Raw genomic sequence first — 27,789 nt, 5'->3', positions numbered from 1 at the left:
TGGGTTTGCCTGCAAGATCACTCATGCTGCAACTCACATACAGGACCCACATTATCCCCTCTCAGCTCTCTACAGAGTTTCTCTTTTTATTACCATATCCAAAATCTACAGTTTTTTTTGTTGCACTGCAAGAAACACCACTTGATGAAGACTAAAAAGGAAGCCGAAGAGATGTCAGGAGTCACAATTAATCACTTTGCTGAAGGTAAGAATGAAGAGAGACTTGAATCTAAATGTTATTTGACAAATCCTTTGGATTTAGGCTTGGTTGGTGCACCAGATGAGAGGGATAAACAATGTCAGGAAAAGTTTGATCAATTTTCACTTAGATAAAATTCTGGAATAACTTTGATGTATTACCTTGTCATTGTGTACTAATTCATGACAAAATCTATCAATCTTGAAAAATAGTATTTTAACAAGGTGTGATAATTGTAACTGTTATCTGGAATATGCATTTATTTTCATGGATATACAATTAAAGCTGTAGGTTGTAGATGTGATGGCCTTCTTGGACGGAGGCCACAATATGATTGTGATGGGTAGCAGATCAGTGTGAATTTATACATTCAGCCATCAACTTAATCAGCACAGAGAAGCACTTATACTGGGACCATAGTCTAATTGTTGCATCAGTACTATGTAGTAGATTGTGTGAGTGTTTTTTGTCACTTTTTTGTCAGACAAATGTTTTTAAAAGTGTGCCATGTCAGATAAACTTTAAATGATTTAAGTTCATACAATAATTCTAGAGTAAAATCCATGTGAGTCTCGACAAATTCAGTTATTCATTTAGACTTAACTGGACATAAACAGTCTAAGGAGTCAATAAGGCAACGTCCAGTGTTTTCTAGGAGTCATTAAAGTTTCTTAGAAAATTTCTCCTGTTTCCTCAATAGGAGTAATAATCACACTGCCCAGCCTGTCTGCACGTGCCTGTATTTAATGTTTGACCGCAAAAAATAAAACAAAAAAAACAAAACAGGATCACTGTAAGCTTTGCACCCTGTTGTACATTTATAGCTCTGTCAGTCAAATATTGTCAGCAAATTCATTCAGCAGCTCTTATATGTCATCCAACACTAAAGTATGAACTAGTGAGCCTGTTACTACTACTGTTGATCATAGGCCTTCCTGCACATTTTAATCGAACGTCATCTAGAGGCATTATGTCTGTTGCTTTTATAACCAACAATGCAGACATGGTGCTTGTGTTTTGTGTTTTTCTCTGATAATGCCCTCAGGTGTGCTCGTGTGAGTGTGTGTGTGTTATTCCCAGTTAGGCCCCTCAGGTGCTCTTTGAGTTTGATTAATGTTTCACAGTAGTGAATAAGCCAAACTTAGTGTGTCCTTGCAATGAACTCTTTGACCGCAGAACATTTAGTTTATTAATGCAGCATTTCATTGCTTCCTCGGCTCCTTTGTTAGTGATGCTGTGGTCACTGTTTGACCAGTACTGAAGATAAAAGTCCATGTTACATATCTTTGTGCACGAGTGGGACAGGGAGTTGAGATTTGATTATTTGAGGATAATGTGGACAACAGAATGATAGAAGGTAAGAGTGGTGAATTAGATCAGTGAGCTCAGAGCTGATCAGTTTGTGACACTAATTTAAACTTAGTATCCCCTCCTTCAGTGTGCAGAGTTGTTCTTTCATGTCTTAATGTTGCAATATTTTATTTGTAATTAAAAAAGGATGAAGAAAATACTAGATAAAATATAAAAGTACAGTTGAAGTATATAGTAATTTCAGATGATCGTCAGCTAGAATTTTAGAAATATTGAGGTTTTGAGACCTACATGTGGCTTTTTAAAAACATTTTTTAAAACCTGGCTTCTGTTAGAAGAACTATTAACCAGTAGGTTTACATTTATATTATTTGGCCACACATTTTAAGAATTTTATTTTCTTATTCATCAAAAATGGCATCTGTGACCATGTGATCATTATATATCAACCACATAAACAAACAAAAAACACATGGTTACATACTTGGGCTGAGGCATACATTTCAAAACTAAAAATTATTAAAAACATTTCCACAGTCAAATTCCACCAAAATTGAAAATTAGTTTGTGGTTGCAAAATCTTTCACAGCCTCAAAATACTGAGGACATGACCTCAGTTTTCCTACAGCTCCGTTTCACATGAGAGACATTTGAAATGAACAACCATTTCCATGATTGTAGGTTCTGTCCCCATCCACTTTAAAGGCTTTGCAATTATCCAGGGACATAAAAATAGAAGAGAAAAGCACAACTTGTTTTGACAAACCAGGTTAGACAGGCTTGCTGCAGCGTGAGGGAATTATGCTCAGTTTCACTGTCAAGCATTTAATTGGCCTCTTTCACCAAGAGGAAACCACTTCTATCCAGCTGAGAAAGTGAGTGGCCTTTAAAGTAAAGTACACAACATAAGAAACAGAGTTTCTTATTACTCAGTCCTCAGCAGAGTCAGGTTCTGGCTGATGTCATGCTGCTTTTGAACAACAGACTGCGCTGCCATCTCATGGCAGACAAGAGAACAGTCAAGCCTGCACTTCCACCTTAATCCTTGTTTTTGCCTGGGGCCAAGTAGTGATTCACTGTTGTCCCAGTTCTCTTACCCATGTAATCAACATGCAAGAACTTTTCCTATCTGGAGACTTGGTTTGTTTTGTTTGCATCCACCCACCCATCAAACTCAAGCTGCTCTGTATGGAATAAAAATTCATTGAGCACCAAGGTGTGTCCTATAACTGCCTTTGATATCAGTTAAAAAGAGCCTGTTAAGTTTTACAAGGCTTGTAACTTCTAGAAAAATAACAAGAAGGTATAATGTGAGTAATTACATCATGCAATTAGGAATTCAGGGCAAATTCAGGGGAGAGAGAGTCACCAGTTTATACAAGACTATTTGTTTTGGATGCAACATTATTTCCCTGCAAAAAGTCACTCACTCTTGCAGAGGTAATTTCTGTCCTCTGTTTTGCCGTTCGTATTAATATTCCAGTCAGGCAATGAAATTTGTCTCCTAAATTGCCAGATAAAAACGCATCATTGTAATTCCTCCTACATTCACTCCAGTCAAAAGAAATAAGTGTATTTTTTCCTTCAGGCTAAACTGAGCATTCCTCTGGAGTCAAACTCAATCAAAAACATCACAGTCTGTGTAAACAAGTGATAGTCATGTCACATTGCCTCCATCAGTTTAGCTTTATCCAGTCAAACCAACTCTTATAAGAACTTTAATGACTGTTTGTACTACACATGTCGCTACTAGACTAAGAAGTTGAACAACATAACCAACAAATACATGAGTTAATTCTAGAAATGCCTCATTCACATTCACTTTACTGATACCTGCCGTTTTTATCTCACCTAATTGACAACTAAGTACAATTAGATTATGAATGACACAAGACTACAATGTTCTGAAAAAAAATCATTATATAAACAGCATATTTTCATTAACATTACCCTCCATATCTAAAAGCCATGATCATCACTGCAGCAATATTTTATCTTTTCAAATGTTCCTGTGAAGCAGGTTTGTCAGCGAGTTGATAGTCTAATTGCTGGGGGCAGTATGGCAATTTTCAGCCTTGAAATAGGCTGTTTTTACTACTTTTTTCCAGGTTTGTTTGTGCCTGTTACTGAATCTGTCCTCTGCTACTCGACTATTGGTCTTTTCTTGACAAAATCTGAGTAGAGTAGAGAAAAGTAGAGTGTTGCAGGATCCTCACATGGTATGTTAATGTGGCTTGAGTTATGAGGTGCAATACTTAAACATGATATCATAGGGAAAGATTAATTACTGAAAAAAATGCATACAAGTGTGGTGGAGTGAAGGAGTGACATGCTCAGTGTATATCTTGTAAAGGACTGAAGTGATATTCATCGTTAAAGGTACCCTGTGGAGATGTTGATCACTTGTAGTGCTATGGAGTGACGGTTTTGATAGTGATTTTTTCTTTTGTTAAAGGGAACATATCATGATTTTTGTGATTTCCTGTCATTTATATACTGTTATGATGTTCCAAAACATGAGGTGAATGTATGAAAAAATGCTCCTTGCAAGACAAAAGGCAGGGCTTCAACCTGCTCTGAATGCTTATTTTGCAATATTTTTTTTTAAGACATTATAGAAGAAGCCGTATAGAAATCTCTAACTTAATCACTCATGCACATTATATGCAATACAGGCCTGCAAATGGTTCCTTGCTATTCCACCGATTAACAGTTGGTGGCAGTAAAATGCCAAGAAAATTAGCGATGTGCCAATAACAGCAAGGAAGAAGACTGCTAGCTTGCTAAATGATGTAGATTTCAAATTCTTTTAAAAATTGGCTCTGCAAATGTTTTATGAGGAAGGACATGTTATAAACATGTTTATTAGGCCTCAAGGATACATAGATAGCAATTTGGTGAGAAAGAGTGACTGTAAACATATATTTTTTGTTTGTTTCTTTACAAAGAACTCCACAGTTTAGTGCTAATACTAGTAATGGAGCTGTTTTAAGTGTTTGGATGCTACATCATAGAGCACATTGGCAAGGGTAAAGAAATATAATAGATTTTTTGGCCTCATTTGTGTTGTTATAATGCCACTATCTGGATACAATCTGAAAATGTCCTACTTTAGTGTCTTTCTGGAACTGAGATGAATGGGCTGAAAGCAAAATATAGCAGGGTTGCCAACTTTGGTTACCTGGCTGGAGTGAGATTTTGACGCCATGGGCATACATGCACGCGCACACACGTTTAATCACGCACACATATTTGGACTCAGTTAATCATAAGGGTTTAAAACAGTATGCAGTTTACATGTTGTGGTGAGAGTGGGAGCTTAGGTCTAGGATTTAAGATTTAACTATTTTTTTCATGGGTGCTGCACTGGCAGGACGGACAGCTGCACTAACCATGAAGTAAATCTGTCTACTAATTTGTCATCCCACAACATACAATACGTAATGCAGCCAATACAATCTGAATTAAAAATAGGCTTTTAGAAGCATTTATGTTATATTTGTTGAAATTCTCTGTACATCTCAACAGCCATTAATGAATCAAATGAAAATCCAGTATGTGTGACTGTTGCAGGCCTGTAGTAATCCTGTCCAATCATTTATATAGCAGGTTTCAGTCTTGTTCTTTGACTTTTGTTAGTGGGATGTCTTTACATTTGGATAACAGATTTTGCCTTTAAAAATATTAACCAGGACAGTAATTAATTTAGATACAGGTATAATTTCCTTACCAGTTTTCCCTGTTTTGAATGTGTTCATGACTGTCTATCAGCTGACGCCTGGGCTGCTTCTATGTGTTTCTCTTTCCTCCTTAAACTTTTTATTTCAATCTTGACTCAGTTCTTTACTTTCTCCTTGTTTTCCTTTCAACACTATTACACCTTGCAATTCGTCCTCACATCTGTCTCCTCTCTCCTGATTCCTTCAATCGCTCTGAAAATACAAAAAGCCTTCCTTTAAAAATATGTGAGCATGAAGCAGAACTTTTACTTGTATGCTGTTAATTGCAGAAACTGTGGACAAAACACACAATGGGGATGCACCAGCAGTCAAGCTATCCAAACTACCAAGCTAACGTTACATTAACATTACTGTAAAGTGGGTCAAAGCAGCAACAGATGGATAAATTGGACGATTAAAACACTATTGTCAATTTGAAAAAACTTTAGCTCCATTTTTTGCTGAAGAGTTTTTCTAGCTACTTACTTTGTTGTCTTTTGTCTGACAGATTATTATTTGATGCTGGACATGACAGTTAGTGTCATATAAGATCCTCTGAACTCTGATTCATTAGTCTGTCTCATGAAAGCGGCTCCAGTCTGCCTGCGGGCTTCAGCGCGGATGGTATGTTTGTTTTTAACACCAGCGTAGCAGAAATGGGCGGTGGATTGTTGGTCACCCCTTGTTAACAGTAACAGCTGTCTCCGTGTCTCATATAAGGATACGATGTTAAATCGGAAAACAAAACGAGCGCTCCTAGAAGGTACTACAGAAACTGCGATAGGAGGGTCTGAGCCTTTAACAGCTGTAAAGTTATGTCTGCGTTAACGCTGTTTCAGAATTTGAGAGGTGGCTAAACGGCGTTTAGTCTCCACTACAGCCCTGTGTATAAATGAAAAAATCGCTTAATTTAACCATCACCTTATACTAAAAAGACTCGGACTGTTCATCTCTGTTGTTGTTACAATGTTTTGGCGTGAGAACTGTTTGGGCAGCGTGAGAGCGTGAGACTGAAGGTGAAGGCGTGTGTCACGCGCCAGAAGCGTGAGAGTTGGCAACCCTGAACACAGAAGTTTTACAAACAGTAACTTATGCGATCAAAACTAATTAGATTGAACTAATCTCGAGATATTATCTAAATGTTAATACCTAGAGATTTTAAGTAAAAGATTTAAAGCTAAAAACTGCATCACTGACAGACAACACACTCATCTCAGTGGGTTTAGTATTAAAGTTATTGTTAAAGTCAGATTCCATCCTTGAAAAGTTTCTCTTTTTTCCAATACATTTTTATATAGAGTAAGTTGAATACATAACATGCAATTAAACACATTTTGTCCCCTTTTCGCTCTCATTTTTCACCCTGAAAAGTAATCTCCTTCCCACCCAGAACACTTACAGACAAAACACAAAACTGACACATATTTATATCTAACCAAGCCTTCAACCAAGATCCCCGACCTCATCTAAATATCAAGGTCCAAAATATAAAGCGACAAACATGAAAAAGGAAAAGACCACAAGAAAAAAAACCAAAACGAAACATTTGAGCACAGCAGAGATGAATATTAGCATCCTGCTAATTTTATGTGCATGAAAGTTACAAGTTACTTATTGTGCCTTAAACAAGACATTTGCTTTGTAATTGAACGGAATGATAAATGTAGGTTATTATGTTTCAAAAGATGTTTGAAAATAAAACTTAAAATACAAAAGCAGTAAAGTGAAGATTTGTGCAAAACCTTTCAGACTTAACTGCATTTTTTTAAAATATTGATGTATAAAATAAAATCAGGAGAATTAGAGACAGCTGTAATACCAAAAACACCAAATCCTACTGTATGTACTTCCTTATTCATATTTCCGTTCATAGGCACAAGGACCCAGCAGAAACAGACATCCCTCTCACCCTTCATGCCTTCTCTTCCTGCCCCTCCCTCTTCCTCCCCTAAACCCACGTGCTGCTGGAGGAGGTGATTTCACCCCAGCATGAGTGTGTATGTGTATGTGTGTGTGTGTGTGTGGGAGAGATATTGAGAAGGGACCACCAGTGAGTACAGGGTGTTAGGGAGTAGGGCAAAGAGAATGATGGGTTGACCTTTGGAAAACGTCTCACCTGAAAACATGGAGAACATGGAAGCCAAAAAGGTCCTCCATTTTGTGCCAGCTGGTAAGTTTTACAGGGGTTGAATGGGGTGAGGAGGTCTCTCATGGTGCAACCTGAGCCACCTTATGCCAAACACGTGGAGAACAGTATGTGTGAGTGTGTGTGCTGTTGGGATTTCTAAAATAGTTTTTTAAAAGTGTTCACAGCGTACCTTGCAGGCATTCATCTTAAGAGCAACAGTAATTTCACGGCACCCCTTTGTTTTCTTTTGTTTGACTGCTTCTTTGGGTGCTTTTTTTATTGTTAATGTCTTCATATTCTTGTCATTAAAGCCTCTGAGTACGAGCAAGATACCTGTATTGCCAAGAGAGCCAGCGAGTCAAAAGCAAATGATCTGGGTCAATATTTACAATATGACAGTAAAAGGTAGTTGTGTGCCACGGGAGATTTTAGTAACAGATCTGCCGCATATGTTTTAACTGTCTTGTGGAGGGAAAAGTTCCCAAAAATACATTATTTTTTTCTAAAATACTTATTTGATCAAACTTTTTCATTGTTGTATTAAGTGGGAATGTCTAAACGTTGTTATAAGTAACTTTATGTTACTAGTGTGTATTGCTACATGACATTTCTTTTATCATCTACCATCTTTTATCACCTACAAACTGCAGTAATAACAAGTCTAACTCTAAATCTAGAGCTGAAACAATTAATCAACATAAAATTAATTGACAGCTATTATGATAATTAATCAATCAAGTCACCTTTTCTGACAAAAGTGCCAAACATTCATTGGTTCCAGCTTCTCAGTTGTGGGAATTTGCTTTTCATTCACTTATGCAACAGTTAACTGAACATGTTCCTGTTTTTGAAGATGTTAACGTTGGGCATTAGGAAACTGTTAGGCATGTTTCACAATTTTCCAACATCCTATAGACCCAGAAAATAAGTGGCAGATTGAGTAATGATGAAAATAATTTGTATTTTCTGTTCAGTGCCACTAATGGGTTAAAAAGTCCTGCTTGAATTTTCTCGGGTCAAGGATTAAGAAGATTATCTAGCAGAAAAATGTCTCATATTGTAATCTGGCAAATTTCAGGGTTTTCCACTCTTGTTTAAGGCATTCTGTGGTTGAAGTCGATCAACCATCTAAATCAAATACAGTATCCCCATTCATTGTCACTGTATAATTATAGGTTTCACTCTTACAAGTTGTATTTTATTCACCAAAAACAACAATTTGGTCTTTGAAACACTTCAGTCTCCCAGAAAATTAGTGCCATATGTCACATTAAATTCTCTGATGTCTATATGTGAAAACACTTCCTCAAATGTGTGCTGTGGCTAGGAAAAGTATAAATTGTGTGCATGTGATTACTGTTGGTCCAGCGACCATATCCACTGTACTGGATAAACAAACATCAGGTAGTCTTTATCGTCAACCTTTGAGGTGTTGAAGTGGAATGAGCTGTAGTTCCTTCTTCCTGTTATTTGCTTTATTTCGATGTATGAATGTGTACATTGTGACTTAAAGTGTACACACTGTGCATAGTACAACCGTTTAAAATTCAGTCTTCTAAAGGGTGATTGACCTTAAACAGCATGTATAAGAGTGTTATATGTATATATATTTGATAACATAGTACTAAATAAATATTTTATTACTGAAGCACAGCTGAAGTGCCTTCATATTTAAAAGAAAAGCTGCCATGCTCACTTAAATTTCTGAACATCATGTCCATTCTGCCTTGATGGTTTGACCTTGCACAGTTCAGCACAAGATAGTTCTTAACTTTGTAGCTGCTTGTACTTGTTTCCAGAGACCCAACAAGGATTCTTCTGTTTCCTAATGCTCAAGGACATCCCCTGTCCACAGATAGCAGGGTGGCAGCGATTAATAAAAAAATGCCTTATAGGCTTTAAGTCAGCCTTGTTGATCAAATGAGAAAGTGCAGTTACAGACATGAAATAACAGACATGAACAGAGCACTGTTTCAGTATCTTAGAATGAAAGAGCTGTAAGATACCAATTTTAGATTTAAAAATTCAGAAAGAAATCCATTGATGAACTGGTGGTTCAGACATGCAAAGACCATGGAAACATGACACACTAGGATGCACTATGAGGCTTTCATTAGGTGCAGCAGTTCTTTGAGCAAAAAAACTAACCTCAGCATTAGAGCTGCAACAATTGTCAAAGTCAATTAATTGATTAGTTGATCAACAGAAAATAAATTGTCAACTATTTTGATAATTGATTACATTTTGAGCCAGTCCTTAAGGAAAAAAATGCCCAAATTCCCAGGTTCCAGCTGAGTTAGTTGCAGCCTTAGTCAGCATGCCAACATGCTCACAATGACAACGCTAACATGCTGATGTTTAGCAGGTATAATGTTTACCATGTTCATCAAGAAAACACCAGGAAAAACTATATTGTTAAAACGAAACTGAAGGTAAAGAAAGTTTTACCAAAGCCTCTTCTGCCATAGTTCAAGCGGGGTCAGGGGATCAGAAAGCAGACTATTTTGAAGAGTGGTTTTGATGTCATAGTCACAGTGCCCCTTGTGGAAAAACTCAAGGCTTGACTTACACCACTCACTGTCACTGTCAGTGCTGCCTGACTGCTCTGTAAGCATGAGGAAGTCAGCCCGCTTGGTAACAGGAAACCATCATAACCCACAGGCCTACAGAAAGGCTGTAAAATCTGTCTACTATAGCAGTCTGTACTGATTTAACAGTGACTGGCAGAGAAGACAAACAGATGAAATTTGCCACACTGACTGTCCTGTCAATTTTCATTTTTGAAGCACAAATGTGATTTGTCTTCATACTGGTTTACAATTATGAAATGATAAGAAAAGTGTTGAGTGTTGTGTGTTGTGTGAGTAGCTGTTGTTGATCATGCTGCTGATAAGATATAGTCGAGAGTATTTATACTAAAGTTGACCTTTATCTTTATGAGACAAAACTGTAAAGGTCTCAATCAAGCAGACAAAATCATCCTCCAACACACCCGGCTGTGGTACAAACAGCTTATTGTATGAGCTGTGAGGCACCCTGGTGTCTGTGCAGACTCCTGTGAAGTGGAGGAGGCCTGGGAATGTTCTGTCTAATCTGCTTTGAGATATAGCCTTGCTTGGCAGCCCCTGGAGCCAAACTCTGCCTCAGGCAAGGAAAAGCTCATCTGTACAGCTGCAGCAGCGTCTCAGAGATACATGACTGCCTATACAAACATCAGACACAGCTGGCGTTAGATTTTTGTTGTAACTGAGAGTGAAAGGATCTTTTTCTCAGTTTCTCAGCATATGTTGTTTTTATTGTCCTCCTCAACATGTCACTTTCTGTATCCATTTTCATCATCTAATGTATCTCCTCACTTTAAAAGGTCTTTAATGTCCAACCAGCTGTGTCAATTTTGTAAAAATATTGTATTTTTATCAACAAAATCAGGCACCATGTGCAGTGAGAGCAGCTGTAGAAGCAGACATATTTCTGCAGGGTAGAGAGCTGGTTTTGTCGGTCGTAAAATGAGAGCTACTGTTGCACAGGGAAGAAGCAACAGGGTCAAACTGTGTCAGTCCACGCAGAGTCCAGTTTCACACAGTTTTAGCACCATGTGCTGGTCAGTTTAACTGTGTCAAACATCTACATCAAAACATACCGAACAGCGGGTATACAATGCAGGGATTTCAGAGTGTTCACTCGTGTTAATATTTAAGATGTTGTGGTGTCACATAGTAACCAAGTCTCTCCCACGGAAGATTCTGACCAGATCTAACTTAGGATGTTTCATATTTGATTTATTCAGTTACTGCTCAGTTATATTTTCTGTACATTTGATGTTCTAAATGCTGTTACAGCAAAATGCAGTGGGGGTTGGGACAATCTTTTTTTTTTTTATGTAAGTGGCCTGAAAGTAGTCAAATTTAAATATATAACCTGTTGAGTTTAATAATACTGGAATCAGCCTATAAAATACTCAACATGTTTTTAATTGTAGAACACAATCTCCCCTCCAAATCAAAGCTGCAATAATCTATGTCCTTATATTAACAATGGGTCAAATGACTGTGTCTAATGTGAAAGATGTTGCTCATAATGACAATAATGACAAGAATTATCACTCAACTCTGCAATTGCACTCAGCTCTACAGCAGAGCTGTAGAAAGAGCATTTTAGCGTCTTTCTGCTCATTGTTTTGGTTTTATGGTCTTTATGGTTTGGTTAAATCTCACTGCTCTCATCAGTGTCATTTCCAGCAGCAGCAGGCGACTCAGATAAAAGCACCAAACAGCAAAAGCTTAGACCAAATAAATGTTAATTATGCTCAATGTCTGCTTGATATTTACAGAAGTATCATTTTTATTAGGTGATGTTAGTGTTGTGTTCACAACTTGTTTGCTGCCCCCAAGTGGCCAAAAAAAATATTATTTCCACTCAGAAATGTGTTTTGCTTATTGTCACTTCAGTTGGATGTTTGAGCTTCACTGTGAAGAAAGATGTATGTGCAGAGTTTGACACTAGAAGGCTGTTTTCACATTCATCCGCTGAAAGGGGAAAGCTTCTCTGTGCTCACCTTAAATCTTAGTTAACACATGTAAATATGAGCATGATTTGTGACATCACAACTATCCAATCGTGGTCCCGTATACAACTTACACAAGTGTGATGTGGAAACTTGTAACTTCGAGTGCATTAACACTGAGAACTTCTTCAGTTAAACTTCTGAAATTAAATATATTTGCATTTTCATAGATTCTATATTTTTCAATGAGGGAGAAGGAGTAGATGTAATTTTAATGATTAGAACGAGGTAATTGAACTTTTATGGTATAAAAACCTTAGTAGAAACAAATTATTATTCAAAGCAGGGTGTTTTTATAAGTCTGGAGGGGATATTTAAATTTTTAATTTTCTGCACTCTGATATGAACCTCATAACTGTTTTTATTTCACATGACTAACCTTTTCATAATCTGCTTGAAGTACTGGTGGGTCCCTTTGCAAGTGAATACAAACTACTACAGGAATAATCAAACACTAAATGTAAAAGACTTAATAAAAAACATCGTAAAACGTAAATATCATGTCTGTCTTTTCTCCCCCACAGAGGCTCCATCAGCCGGGAGGTCCAAGAATGGATATGTTTTCCAAGAGATGGGTTAGTAGCTGGAGTTATGCATATTATATTTACAATGATTGCTTTGCTCAGCATGGGCCCTGCTCTTTCACATACTTGATATGATCTGCTTTGCAAACGCAGGAAACATTATTCAGGTTTTCCCCTTCAGGATCTAGAACGAGGGAAGATTACAGCAGTTTTTCACATGGAAATGTATTTCAACAGTTATTTATGCTAATGCCAATGCTCCTCACTGCTCACTGATGACCCATTTCACATGCTGGTGAGCACAGCCAGTCCCTTCGCTGGTGTGTTGAGAGGTTAATTAATGGGTAAATAACGAGGCAGATGATCTCTGAGTCAATGATGGTAAAAGGGAATAATCATGGCTCAAAGCTTTGCTCATGAAGGGTTAAGGTTAATTCTCTAATTCTGAGGCTGTTTCTTCTCCCCTCATAAAACCTGCAACCTAGATGCCATATTTATCTTCTATAACAATGAAGGAATTTACGAGGAGCTGCTATTGTTATATTGCTGCAGGTCTGGTTTAAGGGGGACTTTTTAATGGGTCTCTCTCTCCCTCTCGCTGTGTGCTTGTCAACAGATGGCGGAGTGGTGGGAGGGCAAAATAAATTGTCGCCTACTGGAGATACTGTTAATGTGGCTAGCATAGCATCTTAACCTTGATACAAAGAACAGTTTTTTCTCACCATAATGGCTTGGTTTGGTTCATCTTATTACTGGTTATTTTTTTGTGATTTGCTCAATTTTAACAAAGCACAGCTACAAAATCTGTTATTCACCTATGAACTGAGACTTGACTGTGATCATCTATGTTTTATCCACAGAGCTGCAGGATGGAGAACAGGAGGATTACGGGCAAGATTCACCTGTCACTCACAAGGACCACATGTATGACAACCAGATCCAGATCAGTGTGTCAGGTGTGTTTAAATGAGTTAAATGTTATGTGTGTGGTGGTATTTATATAAAGAATGAACACCAATGATCAGCTCATTACAATGGGCAGCCATACAGTTATATTTGACTTGATGTTTTTTTTAAAGGATCATTATATTACTTTCATTGTCTGAGAATAATTTGCTGCCACTGCAATTAGGAAATCAAGTGTGTCGGCTCTGATTCCCTGAGTCGGGACAACTGAGAAAGAGTTCATGGATGTGAACTGGCAGCTAGTGCTCCTTATTAACTATTAATACTGGAGAGAAGTAATACTATAGAAATATGAAGTGAATGTGCAGCGAGCAGTAGAGCATGGATAAGGTGCTGGAGACTGAGCGTGAGAGCAATTACAATGTGTCCATCTAAAGATATTGTGAGATCAGTGCAAATGACATCCTTTAAATCACTTCCTAAAACTTCACTTTAAAAAAGCTTTTATTAACTGTTTAGTTTTACTGTTATATCTTATTTTACTATATTCTGGGTATTTTATTCTCTACCTTTAATTGCTGGATTTCATTTAATTGTGTTTTTTTTCCTTTGTAACTCTTTGAACTCTATAACACTGTTTTGAAGGGTGCTATATAAATAAAGTTTATTATTATGATAAATGTACATGTTGCTTTTATTCACAGATTCTGACGGCCATGAGTTTGGGCTTTTAAATACAACAAGAAAAGTAAGATCCACTCTTCCAGTCATTCTTCTTTTTCAGAATTATGATAGCAGAAAACAGCATTTTACATACATCATTTTATTTTTCCTTTAACTCGTTTGAGTGATGAATTTGCAGCCCAGAAAAGATCAATCCATTATTTTAACTGTTCCGTCTAATGTAAGTTTCAAAGCTTACCTCCACTTTTCTATCCAGCTCATTGTTGATGTTCTGAAATTACCTGAGAGCTGACACATTTCAAGGTGTCAGCATTAAGAGGGAAGGAAACGTGGGGGTTCAGTGCTGCTGTTTGGCACTGCAAGAAAATCACAAAGTGAATCCCTAACATTTCACCTGTTTGCACTGCAACTTTGCTTTACCAGCAATCAAACTTCCCTGTTTTGTCTCCCACTAGCATGTGAAGCCAATGAACTTCCAGGATGAAGTGCGTGCCCACAGAGACCTGGACAGCTTCCTGGCTCAGGCAAGCATCCTCTTGGATGAGAAAGCTGCCACTCTGGACGAGGTCCTGAGAAGAATGTTAAGTCATGTGGCGGAGGACGGCCATGGGGGCTATGACGTGGATGAGGTCATGAACTCGCTGTTCACAGATGCAGGAGGGAGGGAGTTTAACGGTAAGGAAAAATGAAATGAGTAATATTGAAAGTGCATGAGCAGAAGATGATTTAGTTGATGTAACCTGTACATCAACTGTACATTTAGTTCATGTAACCTGTACCTTTAGATACATGAAAACTTTCTTGATTGTTCATTTGTTTGTGTTTATTGTTATTTCCCACAGTTCATCTTCTGTCAGAGACCATTCAGGGTGTGACTGCTACTTCCACTGGCATTCGTTACCAGCAGTCTTGGCTTTGTATTCTGTGAGTTCATCTCCAATAAGATTTATGTGCAGACGTCTGTATTTGACTAGTTCTTTCAGGCTCCAGCTCAGTAGGTGAATTTTGCTCAGTAACTAATTAACAGAGTCCTGGAAATCTCCATAAAACGCCTCTTGATTGATGTGGACACAGGGGCACATTCATTTATTAGTTTTCTATCAATTCAGCTCTAATGTGAGGGTCCTGCAAAGACGTCATGTCTGCATTGCCCGTCTGGAGAGGCCACAGAACTGGGGAGTCAACTGCTGCGAGGCTCGCTATGTCATCCTCATCCTGGCCCCTCCCAGAACGGTAAGGCCCAGGTCTTCCAGACAGATTTTTATTACTTATTTATATATTTTTTGGAACAAGTGGCTCACTTGGCTGAGGAAGAAGCCTCATAGTATTGGATTTAAGGGTTTATTCCCACTGAGGAAGCTTCTCAAATGTCACCCTTACTCTCATCCTTACTGTTTCTCTTGGCAATAATGCCGCTAACATGGCTAAAAAGGATATTAAGTGTGCTACTTAGTGAGACTTAGGTTAAAAGTGCAAATTAGTGGCACAATATATCTAAAATCAAGACACAATCATACAGTCTCACTGTAGCACAATACTAATTTTTGTATCTATTAAACTTCTCTTTAACATTCTCATCATCCTTTGCAGAAAAGCACCAAGACAGCCATTGAACTCGGCAGAACATTTGCCACGATGTTCTCCGATATTTCCTTCAGACAGAAGCTTCTGGACGCTAAGACCGAGGAGGAGTTCAAACAAGAGCTGGTCTACCAGCGACAGCAGCTCTCCATAATCAGTGAGAAGCCGGTTGTAGAGGAAGTGGAGGACTCAGATCCACGCAAAGGCAAACCACTTCAGGTGTGGGAAAAAGAGTAAATGTTCATACACTGTTCTGACAGCAGCTCATTGGTTCTGTGCTGTAGTCAATACAAAATATCATAAAAATAGCAATGTGGCCACATGACAAACTGGGCTTTAGTATTTTGTAAAATGTATAAAATAATGGCAATTTAAAAAAGCATAAACTTGAAAAAGAAACAGCCCCATTCAACAAAGCATACTCGTAAAACCAAGATTTATACTCTCTACAGACCTTTAGGTCTCTCCACATGTGGAGACCACCCTCATGTTTTCCAGCTCCATCCAGGCATATAAAGATGTGGTGCAGTAAAGTGAAGAAGTTGAGCCAGATTATCTGATTATCTTGTTTCCACACTTTATCAGCCCGGCCGGAGGAATGAAAGGCAGCTGGGCAACAGACTAAAAAAGCTGCCAAGTCTGCCATGGATCTGGCAGCAGAATGTGTGCAGCTCCATGTAATGATAAAGTACTTCATTATGTCCAGTGTTTAAAATAAGAGGAAATGTGTGTGCTCAGCAGGGGTTTGGAGAAGAGGGAACACCTTAATACTGCCTCGAGAGAAAGCATGTATTTGGGTTGTAAAAGACCAAAGTTAACAACAGGATTTAGTTCCACCTGATGTCCTGTTTGAGTTCAAAACACATTTAAATGTCGATTTGTTTCCAAACCAGCTATTAACTTATTATTATAAAATACAAAAACAAGACAGTGGGCAACCACTTATGTTAGTATCTTGCTAACCAATCAGAAGAGAGTGGGCTGATCAGGAAGGGGGGCCTTAAAGAGACAGGAGCTAAAACGGCCTGTTTCAGAAAGAGGCTGAACTAAGGGGCTGGGTAAAGGGCCAGTAGAAGATAAAGGAAATTTGCACGATATGTCCCCTGTAAAGCACATGATAATTGCACATCCCTGATCCAATATGTTACCCAATAATGCTGCGTGTGCTATAACACTGATTCTATGATCTCAATGTTGGAGACTTTTAATAATCACTATGCTGCTCCAACAGTTGCTGGACACTTTGTGGATGTGTGTGCTCATCCTGATTGGCCCCTTGCTCAAGAGCACATTACATGCAAATTTCATTGCACTGACAAAAAGAGTTGTTAATTCAATAGTCCCATTATAGGGCTCTCCATCTAGCCATATAACACTAGAGTTACAGCATAGGACTAGATATTGTTCCATAAAGTCTGTATACTCTTTCTCTCCTGCTGACTACAGTGTGCCTAACTGTATTCTGTCTTTTTCATAACAGTGCAAAGATTTCTTCAAGGCTGGTAAAGGGGTTTACAGTGACCTCCGTCGCAGACTTCCTCTCTATCCATCAGACTTCACAGATGGTATTAACATTACCTCGTAATGCTGCTTTCTTAGTGAGCACATACTGTATCTATTTAGCCAATTTGTTCTTCCCTTTTTTACACTTTTTTGGTTGGTTAAGTTTTTATATCTTTAATAACCCTTTGAATAATCCCTTAAGGTATAACAGGGAAGGACCGCTGTCTGCTGAAGTACACTACCACTGCCATTTTCCTCTACATCGCTATTCTACTGCCTGCTATTGCCTTTGGCTCATTGAACGACGAAAGCACCAGAGGAGAGATAGGTATGGACCTCTGTCTGTTGTTATTGTTTTTCTCTGGAACATCCTGTTATACTACAATACAATTACTTCAATGGAAGTGTACCAAAGCATGTTGAAAATAAACCCAAGAATAATGTGATTCAGATGTCAAATAGCTTTCACAAACACTTTAAAGTTTTTTTTTTGTTTTTGACAGATGTTCAGAAGACCATTGTTGGACAGAGCATTGGCGGAGTGATCTATTCTTTGTTTGCTGGCTCACCACTTGTCATACCACTGACCACTGCACCACTGGCCATCTTCATAAGCGGTGTGTATTGAGTGATGATATTTTATTATAAAAAAGGAGTGGAAGCCATATCTGTTGTTTTGCTAATAGGCGAATACATATGTGGATCACATGAAATGTAAAAAGGAAAAAAAAAAAAAAAAAAAATATATATATATATATATATATATATACAGTATGTATTAAAGAACAGATTCACAATTTTCTTCCTCTGTCCTTTTGGATCAGCAAATGCAATGTTTGTGACTGCTCACTGCTTGTGAGTGAAAACTTTTTACATTAAACAGGAACTAGGATTGTAACACTTTAAAAGACATGTACCCTAGCCACATTATTCAGAACAACAATTTACTAACCAACATGTTTTCTACTTGTTAAATACTTTTCAAAAATTCCACTGGGCATGTAAGCCACTGAAAGTGTAAGCCAAGCAGTGCAAAAGGAGAGATGATGTGAAATTGTTATTAATCATAATACAGTTCAATATAACTGTGTCTTTGTGCCTTTATGTATGTTCTATAGTGATCAGAGGCATCTGCGATGACTATGACCTTGACTTTGATTCCTTCTATGCCTGCATTGGTTTATGGAACAGTTTGTTCCTCATCCTCGGAGGCCTATTCAATGTCAGCCTGCTGATGAAACTGTTCAAACGGTGAATACACAACTCCTCTTTCAGACAACATTTCTTACTATTACATAGCGCAGAGAGAAGTCCTCATACTTCCAATATATTTAACAGAATCTATTTCAACATTGAACCGTGTGGCCATGCACTGCGGTGAGATCACTGATAAGAAAAGACACATCTGTTATGACTTCCTGTTTTCAGCCATAATCATCAATTTTGTTTAGTATACACTCTTTCCATTTCCACCATCATTTCGCCTTGAATTGGCTGTTATGTCTTTGCTGGTATGAAAAAAACATGTTTTGATATAACATGAATTATCACACCACGGCTTTTTTATTTCCATTATCTCTCAGCTCAACAGAAGAAGTCATTGCACTGTTCATCTCCATTGCATTTGTCGGGGATGCAGTGAAAGGCACCGTCAAAAGTGAGTCAAGTCAAGGTCAGACTACATTAAACATGTTTTGAATGCTTCCCCTGCAAAGCAATTTTGCCTCACTGTAGGGGTATGTCTAACGTCGTCCTGTCTACCATTTGTTATAAGTAATGTAACCTGGCAAATATACAAATCCATCATAGAGTCTTTAGAGGAAAAGCAAGCATGAAATCAAACTAGAACCCCCGTGTGTTGTATCATAATGTTAGTATGGTGTAGTCTTTCACATCACTTCTGTTTATATCTTTTTCACAAGAGTTTATCACAAGAAAGTAAAGAGAAAGACAAGCATATGGTGGATTTTTTAGAGCTTTCTTCCTTCCTCTGTGAGCCTCAGGCTGTTGTACGCAGCAACTAAACTACACCAAACTGAATGCAGTGCAATACCTGAATGCTTGAATGTGCTTAGATGCAGTGTACTGTCTGGAAATATACTGAGAATGACAATGTAAAAGAGAATTATATTGATAAAGTGGCACGATATGAATATGAAGGCACTCATACTGCAGTGTGAAATGGACATAAAAGTTAAAACAATTCACCATTTAATAATTTTTGGGGGCCAAAAATGGGCCAGAGGCATCTTTTCTAGATTTGACAAGCATGTTTAATATGTCATTTCCTAGAGAAAGAATAACTTATGAATTAATGTTGGGTCTTTTCTGGTAATACTCATTCTTGTCCCCAGTGTCATTTTTTCTTCCTTCTTTCCTCCACCGTTGCTAGTTTTTCAGCACTTCTACCACGGGCCCACACTGGCTACCACAAACAGCACGCTGGTGCTCCAGGAGATTACTGAGATTCTTGAGAAGATGAAGAACCAGACGGGAAACACGCCCGGGCATCATAATGAGACTGGGCCAGTGATGGTACACGCAGACGAATATGCATCAATCTTCCTGCCTGAGTCTCTGGTGTTATGCTCAAGAGAAAGGCCCATCCTCTGTCTGCTGCTCATGCTGGGGACTTTGTGGCTGGGCTATGCCCTCTACCTTATTAAGAGGAGGTACGTCCACTTATTGCAACACATTCATGACATTTGAATAATTTAAATTAATTAATTTAATTATATAAAAATATAGGTAACATTTTTTTACATGTCCATTAATTTTACACTAATTTCTTGGAAAATTTTGATGTAATTTGTAGGTATTTAACAGTTCATTCTTTAGGACATTTTACAGAGAGGGAGGTGCAATCTGGAGATTTAGGACAACAGTTAGACAGCCTGGGCTGTAGAGTATATCCCTGCAGCCCCTGTGAGGTGGGGGTGCCCCACAGTCCAACAGGGCCCTGCCCGTTATCATCAACTGTTATGAAAAAATACATATTTTTTAAAATTTGAATTTGTCCTCTTAACAGTGATGCAGGGTAAAATTTGGGAAATGGTCAACACTGTTTCACAAAATCTTCCAAAACAGAATATCGATGTTTTGCAGGCAAGCAAATATCTGAGATCCTTGCTTCATTCAGAGGGGAGTTTCACAGCCTTAAAGAGACTGCCAACTGCAGTCATGGGGTATTCCTCCTTTATTTCCACAGAAACATGTAAGGTGCATCAAAAGACATTTTGATGAGTTATGTGAGGATGAAAGACTATTGAATGCGGAGGAGCACTTCAAAGTGTCATTATTTTACGCAGCTGTAGACACTGCCATAGCACAGGTGACACGCAGGTTCTGTGGCATGCAAGAGGTGGGACAAAGGTTTGGGTTTTTACGCCTTTGTATTGCCCTAGATGACCAATACAAAGATGACTTATCCGCAGATTTTCCAGAACAAGTGCAAATGCTTGTCTCCGACTGTCAGTGATCAAACCAAACAGCCAATCAAAGGTCATGGACAGTATTCAAAGTGACCAATCAAAGGAGTGGACTGTCTATTCCACCCGGATCTGCAAAGTCTCAAAAGTCAACTTGATGAGCAAGCAAGTATTGAGCAGTTGCAAGTGTGTATGGAGGGTTTAGCTCACACTGGTCACTACCCCTTGCTCGCGGGACCTCATTTCTTCAGAAATGCTCCCTTGTGAGGATGCTTTTCCGCTCACGGGTACTATTCTGTGCGTAACTATAATTACTGGTTACTTCGAGATTTTAAAAACTCATAATGAGTTTGTAGAATATGGTTCTTTGTTATAAATTAAACCACCCAATAATATAAAATAGCCACTCAGCTCCTAAAACATTTAAATGCTGCCATCCCGTCCTCACAAGAAAAACAACATTTTTTTAAAAACTATAATGATTGCAGGGTCTGAACTTTAAGGAAGTAGAAACCACATTTCAAGAGATCATTTTAACCCAAACCATGATGTTTCCTGAACTCTTACCAAGTGCTTTTTGTGTCTAAACCTAATCAGACCTTAACCACAGTGTTGTCACACCATAAAACACCATTCATTTTTAACAGTGATTTGTAATGGCTTTTGAGGCGGCATGTTATGGTCCTATGGGTCATTCTGGAGTGCAGGTACATTCGACCTATGTGGTCTGGTCCCCATCCGTCCTATAGAGGATGTTGAAAACACTCAAGCCGTCATTGGAAAAAGACCTGTTCTGTTGTTTTGATATGATGGCTTTTACATGTAATGGAGTATATTTTACATTGTGGTATTACTACTTTTATTTAAATAACGGATCTGATTACTTCTTCCACCATACAGTTTAGATATGAAGTACCATAAAATGGTACAGTATCTACAGTAAGCTGCTTAAAATTGTACTTAAGTACAGTACTTGAGTAATTAGTCACTTTCCACCACTGCCAGTAGTAGCTGCATATAAATGTACTTACTGTAACTTGTATGAAGTTGGAAGGATCTGAAAAAGAGGAAATATTCACATCTTAGGAGTCAGGCACAAGATTACAAATTTTGTACAATGATTTGCACCCTTCAGGTATAATAATGTAATACAAGACGTAGATAAATGTGACTCTGACATTGTATATTTCCATGTCTGACTCCTGGGATGTCATTGTTCTTTCCCCTCAGTGGCAAACTTTCAGCACTTGACATGGATTATTTTTCAAACTAAGAGAGTAACTACCGTAAATACTGTAGTAAAACTACCTGCATAATGTATTACATCACAGTTACACCATGTTGAAATATGCACTGCTTCTTTTCCCCACAGCCCATATCTGAATGACAAAATCAGAGAGGTGGTGTCAGACTGTGCTTTGCCTATCTCTGTGGTGATATTCTCCTTCATTGGCTCCTACCTTTTCCTTGACATACAGCGTGAGTACAGATCTCTCAAATAAAAAGAACTGATAGAAGAGTTCTCTTGAGACTTGATGCCACAACCTTTGCACAGAGCACCTTTCACTCTCCATAAATCCTCTGTTGTATGGGGAAAAAAGGAAAATTTTTACTTCCAGTGGGCTTTAAACCCAGTGTGGGTTCTGGATCAATGTAGGACAGACACAGTTGCTTATAAAAGAAAGCTTACCAGCATCAAAGTTCACTATTGAACTATTTCTTTTATCATAGATTTGATGTCAACTTTTTGTACCATACAAATGTGAAAAAACTTTTTGAGATGTCTATATTCTATTTTATGTTTTCTATATATCTTACGCTCTTGACAGTTCCTGTGTTCAGTGTCCACAATGGCCCGATCTTCAGATACCCTGCATTTGACAAGTTGACAGGAATGAACACACTGAGCGCTGTGGGGCTGGGTTTTCTCCTCGCATTGCTCATCTTCATAGACCAGAACATCGTCATTTCGCTTACACATGTACCAGAACACAAGTAAGACCCTTATTTGTGTGTTTTAATTGCCAAGAAATTTGTCAATCTACCTATATGTTCATCTCTGATGTTTCCAGTAGAAACTCATGAATAAGAATAAAAGTACTTCTGCCTGTTATTCACTGAAAAACCACTTGTGTGAACGTCCGTACCAGGCTGTTAAAAGGCACAGCATTCCACTGGGACTTAATGCTGACTGGCTTCATCAACATCCTCATGTCCTGTCTTGGGTTGCCATGGATGCACGCTGCCTTCCCACATTCCTCCCTACACGCCCGTCAGCTGGCCAAAGTGGAACAGCACGTAGAGAACGGACACCTCTACACGACGTGAGTAAAGTTATAACAGGGACAAAAAAAAAAACCTAGCAAAGCTTTAAAAGACATCCAGAGTGTGTCTGAAAACACCAGTTTGTCTAAATCCTTTAAAATAGGAGGCAAAATACTGACATGAAGGATTTAAACTATTAAGTGAAGGCGAAGTTTGGTGCATTTATTTCAAAACTACTTGTAAAAATATTTGAAATATAACCTATGAGGTCCACTGAATACGAACAGAACAGAAGATCTTCAAACTTTCCATTATTCAGAGCAGCTTGAGGACTACTTGTCCATGTTGGATTAAAAATTGAGCTTGACAGAAGACCATGTAAACTCTGTGAGACTGCCAAAAGCTCCAGAAAAAGTGAGTAAGTGGACTTTGATTTAAGATGGTTTTGTAAAAAAAAGAACAAGAAAGGGAAACATTGCTCCATGGTAACTAAGATGTTCTCTAATCAGATAAGAAAGGTGTATTAAGATCCTGACACTGCTTTTCTCTGCCTTTCCATCAGTATCGTCAGTGTAAAGGAAACACGTCTGACCTCACTGGCGGCCAACATCCTCATCGGCCTGTCTGCGTTCATGCTGCCCATCCCTCTGCAGTGGATCCCCAAGCCCGTCCTCTACGGCCTCTTCCTCTACATCGCAGCCACTTCACTTGATGGGAACCAGATGGTGGACCGTATGGCCCTGCTGCTGAAGGAACAGGTGAGTGCGAAGGACATAAGAGACTGTGGCTTGATTGGTTTGCTAGTGGTTTGTTTGCCTGAATAAACTTCACATGGCAGCAGCCACTGAGTTGAACTTTGGAATCCAGATATTATTTAATACTGTAATTCAGTGGGCAGAGAAAGCATTCAAACACAAACCAGATTTAATTTGACTTAATAGGGAAATCAGTAGGAAAAATGGGCTTGTAATTTATACCGGTACAATAGATGCATTTTCCACATATAAATCTTTTCTATTACAGCTATATTGTGTCAATCTTCTGCAAAATATGAAGCAAAATGTCACTTAAAGCAGCTTTTAACCATTTTGTACTCCCACCTCTCTGTGCAGACTTCTTATCCTCCCACCCACTACATTCGCCGTGTGCCTCAGAGGAAGGTCCACTACTTCACAGCGCTGCAGATGATCCAGCTGATCATCCTGTGCGCCTTTGGGATGTATCCTCTGCCCTACATGAAGATGGTCTTCCCCCTCTTGATGATCCTGCTTGTCCCTATCAGGTAAGATGACCCAGGCCAATGGGGCAGAATGGTCCAAAAACTGAAGATACTCTGTGCACAGCAGTGGCTCTCTCCTGGGTGCCAGCTGGTGCAGGGTAAACCACAGTAAACCTGACTTTGTATTTTGAACTCTGACATTGTATCTCATTATCTTACAGAAATGGGTCTTATGGAAATGCAATATTTATATTTAATTTGTACAGTAGAATTATAGTTTCTATTGCCTATTATTATTGACTTTTATTATTGAAGTGAATTGAAGTGCATTTGGATTTGAAAATGAGATGCGAATGTGAACCTGTTGGATTCGCCGCTAATCAGCACCTGATCATTTATAGGCAAACCTAAAAGCAATCAAGTACAGAGCGAATCTGATGAAGCAACATGCAAAATGCATAGTTTGCTCCTCTTGTTTTAATGTAATCTATTTATAAAATAGTGTCGATCCTAGTCTCTTAGTGTGCGCTGGAATACTAGAAGGTTTTCAGGGAGCAGAGTGGTGTCATGGAAACCAACACAGTGCTCGAGTGTCTGCAAACACTTCTTTAGGTTAAGATCCAAGCTGTGATATTTTTAAAGGGGCAGTTCACCGATTTTGCACACGAAGATCAGTTTACTAATCAAACGGAGTGCTACTCTGCATGAAAACAGTTGGATGTAGTCTTCTGTGGCTCTGGAGAGAGCTTTCTGCAGTTAGAAAAAACAAAAATAACTTGATATCTGGGTTATCTCAGGTCAGGCTTGGAGACTAGATATTTTTAATGGAAAGTCTTTTAATCTGGGGCCGTGGAATTTGAAAGACATGGCTGTTTACCAGTCAAGAAGAGAAAAATGTTTTGATATCAAGTTGCATTGAATTTAATGTGAAGGAACCAGCATTTCTGGAACTTGACCCCCACAAAAGACTAAAAGTCACAATATGTTTGACTCTGCTGCCTTGATTTTGATAATTATTTTTCCAAAAATCTGTATCCCCCAAAATACTAACTTGCTAATGATAATAGTTGTTTCTATTAAGGTGTTGCATTACATTCAAATTATAAATCATAGTGACTACATAATTATCAATATTGCATTATATTATATTGTATATTGCATTTGTGGTTCACAAATTGTTTTAAGTTTTGTTCTTTAAAGGGATTCACCTTTAAATACAGTTTTCAGGTAAACAGTACACTAACTGCATCATGTATTATCTCTCTGTGTTTTATCGCAGGACCAGTCTGCTCCCTAAAGTAATCGACGCTAAGTATCTGGATATCATGGACGCCCAGCACATGTAAAACAAGAACAGCAACCTTCAGAAAAGATTCATTATCTCCTGTGAAAGGGAAAAAGACTCAGAAGTCACTGATTGTTAACGACTGAATGGAGCGCATTTGGACTGCAAGATTTCAATGCAAGCACTCTGCTGGTGGCGGAAGTGGTCGAATGACCATTTAACACCCCTCACTTGCTTTCTCATTGTTGAAAACTCATTTACTGTCATGTCAGTGTAGCTGATTTTAATATGTAACATTCCTACACTGTATGCAGCAATATAGTCATGAATTATTTTATTCTGTTTTGCTTCTTGGCACACACACACATACACACACACACACACACACACACATATGCATACATCTGTCTTGAGCTCGTAACTGACAGGTGCGCTAGTTAATGTCAGAGACATTTTTTCTAATATTTAAAAAATGTTAATCATTCATTTTAGGCTTCATGTTGTCTAATAGAGAGCTGCATGGTTTGTGTCCTCCTTGAGTTTCAAGTGTAACGTTGATGAGGTGATCTGGGGTATGGAAATTTCAGTGTAAGTAATTTTACCACCGTAGAAAATCCATTAATCATTTAACTGACCGAAAGGAATTCCTCCCTGTTAAAACATGCAGAGTGGAGTGTATTCCCACATCGGTAAAGTTTTAATCAATCACACTGAAGCCAGATTTCTCAAGATACATGTCCCAGTCTTTTAGATGTGAAAAAATTATATTTTCATTTTAAGGGGACACGTAACATGATGACGTATGTTATTATAAAGGTCATGTGGGGAATAAACCAAACTGTTGTAAAACAAATAAAACCCTTTAAAGGAACTGACTGAATATTTCTCATTATACTGCACCTATTCCACTTCTAAAGCAAAATACATAACATCAGACATTTACCATCACATACAACATCAGCACAAAGCCCCCCTGTATTGAGCCAAAAGGACTGGCAGCTGTAAAGCTATTAATGTTAAATTCCACCAATAGATGGCAGTAGAAGCTCACCATCTGAGATCAGGTTTGGCTGATGACATATGTGTACTCACCAGTACATTACAGAAAAAATAAGCGAGATGTATATCATCAAACATGTACAGTGTATACTGTATCATGATTTTGTTTTTTTTCTTTCATAAGTCACCACCCTTAGTTGTTGTCATGTGTCATAATTTTCTTTCATCTGTTACTTTGTGTAAGTGGGGCCCTTTTTTGTAAGCAAACAAACCACCTGATGCATTTTACTGCCTCTTTTCACATGAGCGATGCTGTGTTCAAATGTGTTATTCCTCTATTAATGTATCAACTGTTTTCCTGGCATGAAAACTGGACGTGTTGAAAACATTTGCAGGAAAGAAAATCACCCAGCTGTTTGACAAACAAAAGAAAGCTCCTTTTCACATTCTGCAACAATAAAGTAATGAGCAGTTAATGTCTGTGGATACATGACAAAAAATATAATCATGAATGCAGCAGAGGAGAGTAATAATTTAGAAGAAAATTATGCAGAGAAAATAGTCTGTCTTTGTAAAATGGACCAGACCTGGAAGGCACAACGTGAACATTGATTCATAATGATGAAGCACTGGTACAATCAGATTCAAATAAAACATTTGCAGCATTTTAGGTTCATGGTCTCACAACTCACAGTACAATCATGTGACACCAAATAGGAACATAATCCAACGCTGAGAGATGTAGAAATAAGAGAATCAACCTGATCACTGCATCTGCCACGTTTTCACTTTTAATAGTCGATACAGAAAGTAGAGGGAAATAATAGAATTTATTTTACATGCTCGTACAAAAATCAAGAGGTGGAAAAAGAGAAGCCGGAGGGTTTCAATGTTGAAAATAGACCCTGATGACTTTCCTGTGTAGCCCTGAAAGTCCAGGCCCGAGTGAGCAGAATTAGCCAACTGTGGGCTCGAGTATAAAAATACAAACGATCCCATAATGCAGCTGAATTTGGGATTTTTAGTTGAATCTCATGAGTACAAAAAAGAAAGAGAGAGATGTCTGTCACCATAGAGATACATCCACCTCTTGGTCACCATAGAGATGCTGCCAATTAATTTGCCATTACAAAAACCTGTATATTTATCTCTCTGCCACCTACATAGACCACCCTTTTCTGATCTGAGATCTGCGGTGAATAATTTATGCTGTTGTCTAAGTGGGTAAGGCCCATTGTCTAGTTGTGGGCTTCCTCCCCATTTCTAGAGCATCCTTAGTTTACCTACGTTTTCCTGTCAATCTCTCATCTCTTCATTGTCCCAGAAGTGTCACCAGCAGAGTCTATGTGCTCTTGATGCCCTGGAAGCCGTAGAAGCTCCAGCGTTTCTCCAGACTGGCTCCTACTCCGGTCAGCTCCTGTCTGAAGGTGCAAGGCAGCCGAGAGAGAAGAGCCTCCACTTCGCTGCAGTTAAT

The 27,789-nt window shown here is 38.4% G+C and overlaps 2 protein-coding genes across 11 annotated transcripts in view; one reads left to right on the top strand and one right to left on the bottom strand.

Annotated features, from left to right (window-relative positions):
* On the top strand, positions 1 to 26,187 carry LOC122989910 (sodium bicarbonate transporter-like protein 11). Of its 2 annotated transcripts, none has more exons than XM_044362942.1 (20): positions 1 to 205; positions 12,446 to 12,496; positions 13,306 to 13,401; positions 14,056 to 14,099; positions 14,491 to 14,710; positions 14,878 to 14,959; positions 15,145 to 15,268; positions 15,626 to 15,835; positions 17,097 to 17,181; positions 17,322 to 17,447; positions 17,623 to 17,736; positions 18,238 to 18,370; positions 18,703 to 18,776; positions 19,512 to 19,791; positions 21,920 to 22,026; positions 22,377 to 22,542; positions 22,698 to 22,871; positions 23,375 to 23,570; positions 23,925 to 24,094; positions 25,311 to 26,187. In XM_044362942.1, exons 1-20 carry the CDS (start codon positions 145 to 147, stop codon positions 25,375 to 25,377), a joined length of 2,580 nt encoding a protein of 859 aa, XP_044218877.1. In that variant the 5' UTR covers positions 1 to 144; the 3' UTR covers positions 25,378 to 26,187. The 2 variants fall into 2 exon arrangements, with proteins under 2 accessions (XP_044218877.1, XP_044218878.1); XM_044362943.1 differs by lacking the exon at positions 1 to 205 and adding an exon at positions 7,222 to 7,399.
* Positions 25,655 to 27,789, bottom strand: part of LOC122989911 (ecto-NOX disulfide-thiol exchanger 2-like) — a 196,242-nt gene continuing 194,107 nt past the window's right edge. For 8 of the 9 annotated variants that reach the window (XM_044362944.1, XM_044362945.1, XM_044362946.1 and 5 more), the window contains one exon: positions 25,655 to 27,789. In XM_044362944.1, coding sequence (XP_044218879.1) covers positions 27,658 to 27,789 — 132 coding nt within the window. In that variant the 3' untranslated portion in view covers positions 25,655 to 27,657. The other variant, XM_044362947.1, reaches the window with a different exon arrangement.

The sequence above is a fragment of the Thunnus albacares genome, chromosome 10 (assembly GCF_914725855.1).
Source record: "Thunnus albacares chromosome 10, fThuAlb1.1, whole genome shotgun sequence".
Classification (NCBI taxonomy): domain Eukaryota; kingdom Metazoa; phylum Chordata; class Actinopteri; order Scombriformes; family Scombridae; genus Thunnus; species Thunnus albacares.
This window is presented reverse-complemented; position numbering and strand designations above follow the sequence as displayed.

What these genes read in the sequence shown, in the direction of transcription:
- LOC122989910 (XM_044362942.1), top strand. Translation starts at nt 145, where the DNA reads ATGAAGACTAAAAAGGAAGCCGAAGAGATGTCAGGAGTCACAATTAAT. An exon ending in CAGTCTTGGCTTTGTATTCT is followed by an intron (nt 14,960 to 15,144) that starts GTGAGTTCATCT and finishes CTATCAATTCAG; the next exon opens with CTCTAATGTGAGGGTCCTGC. An exon ending in ACACATGTACCAGAACACAA is followed by an intron (nt 22,543 to 22,697) that starts GTAAGACCCTTA and finishes CGTCCGTACCAG; the next exon opens with GCTGTTAAAAGGCACAGCAT.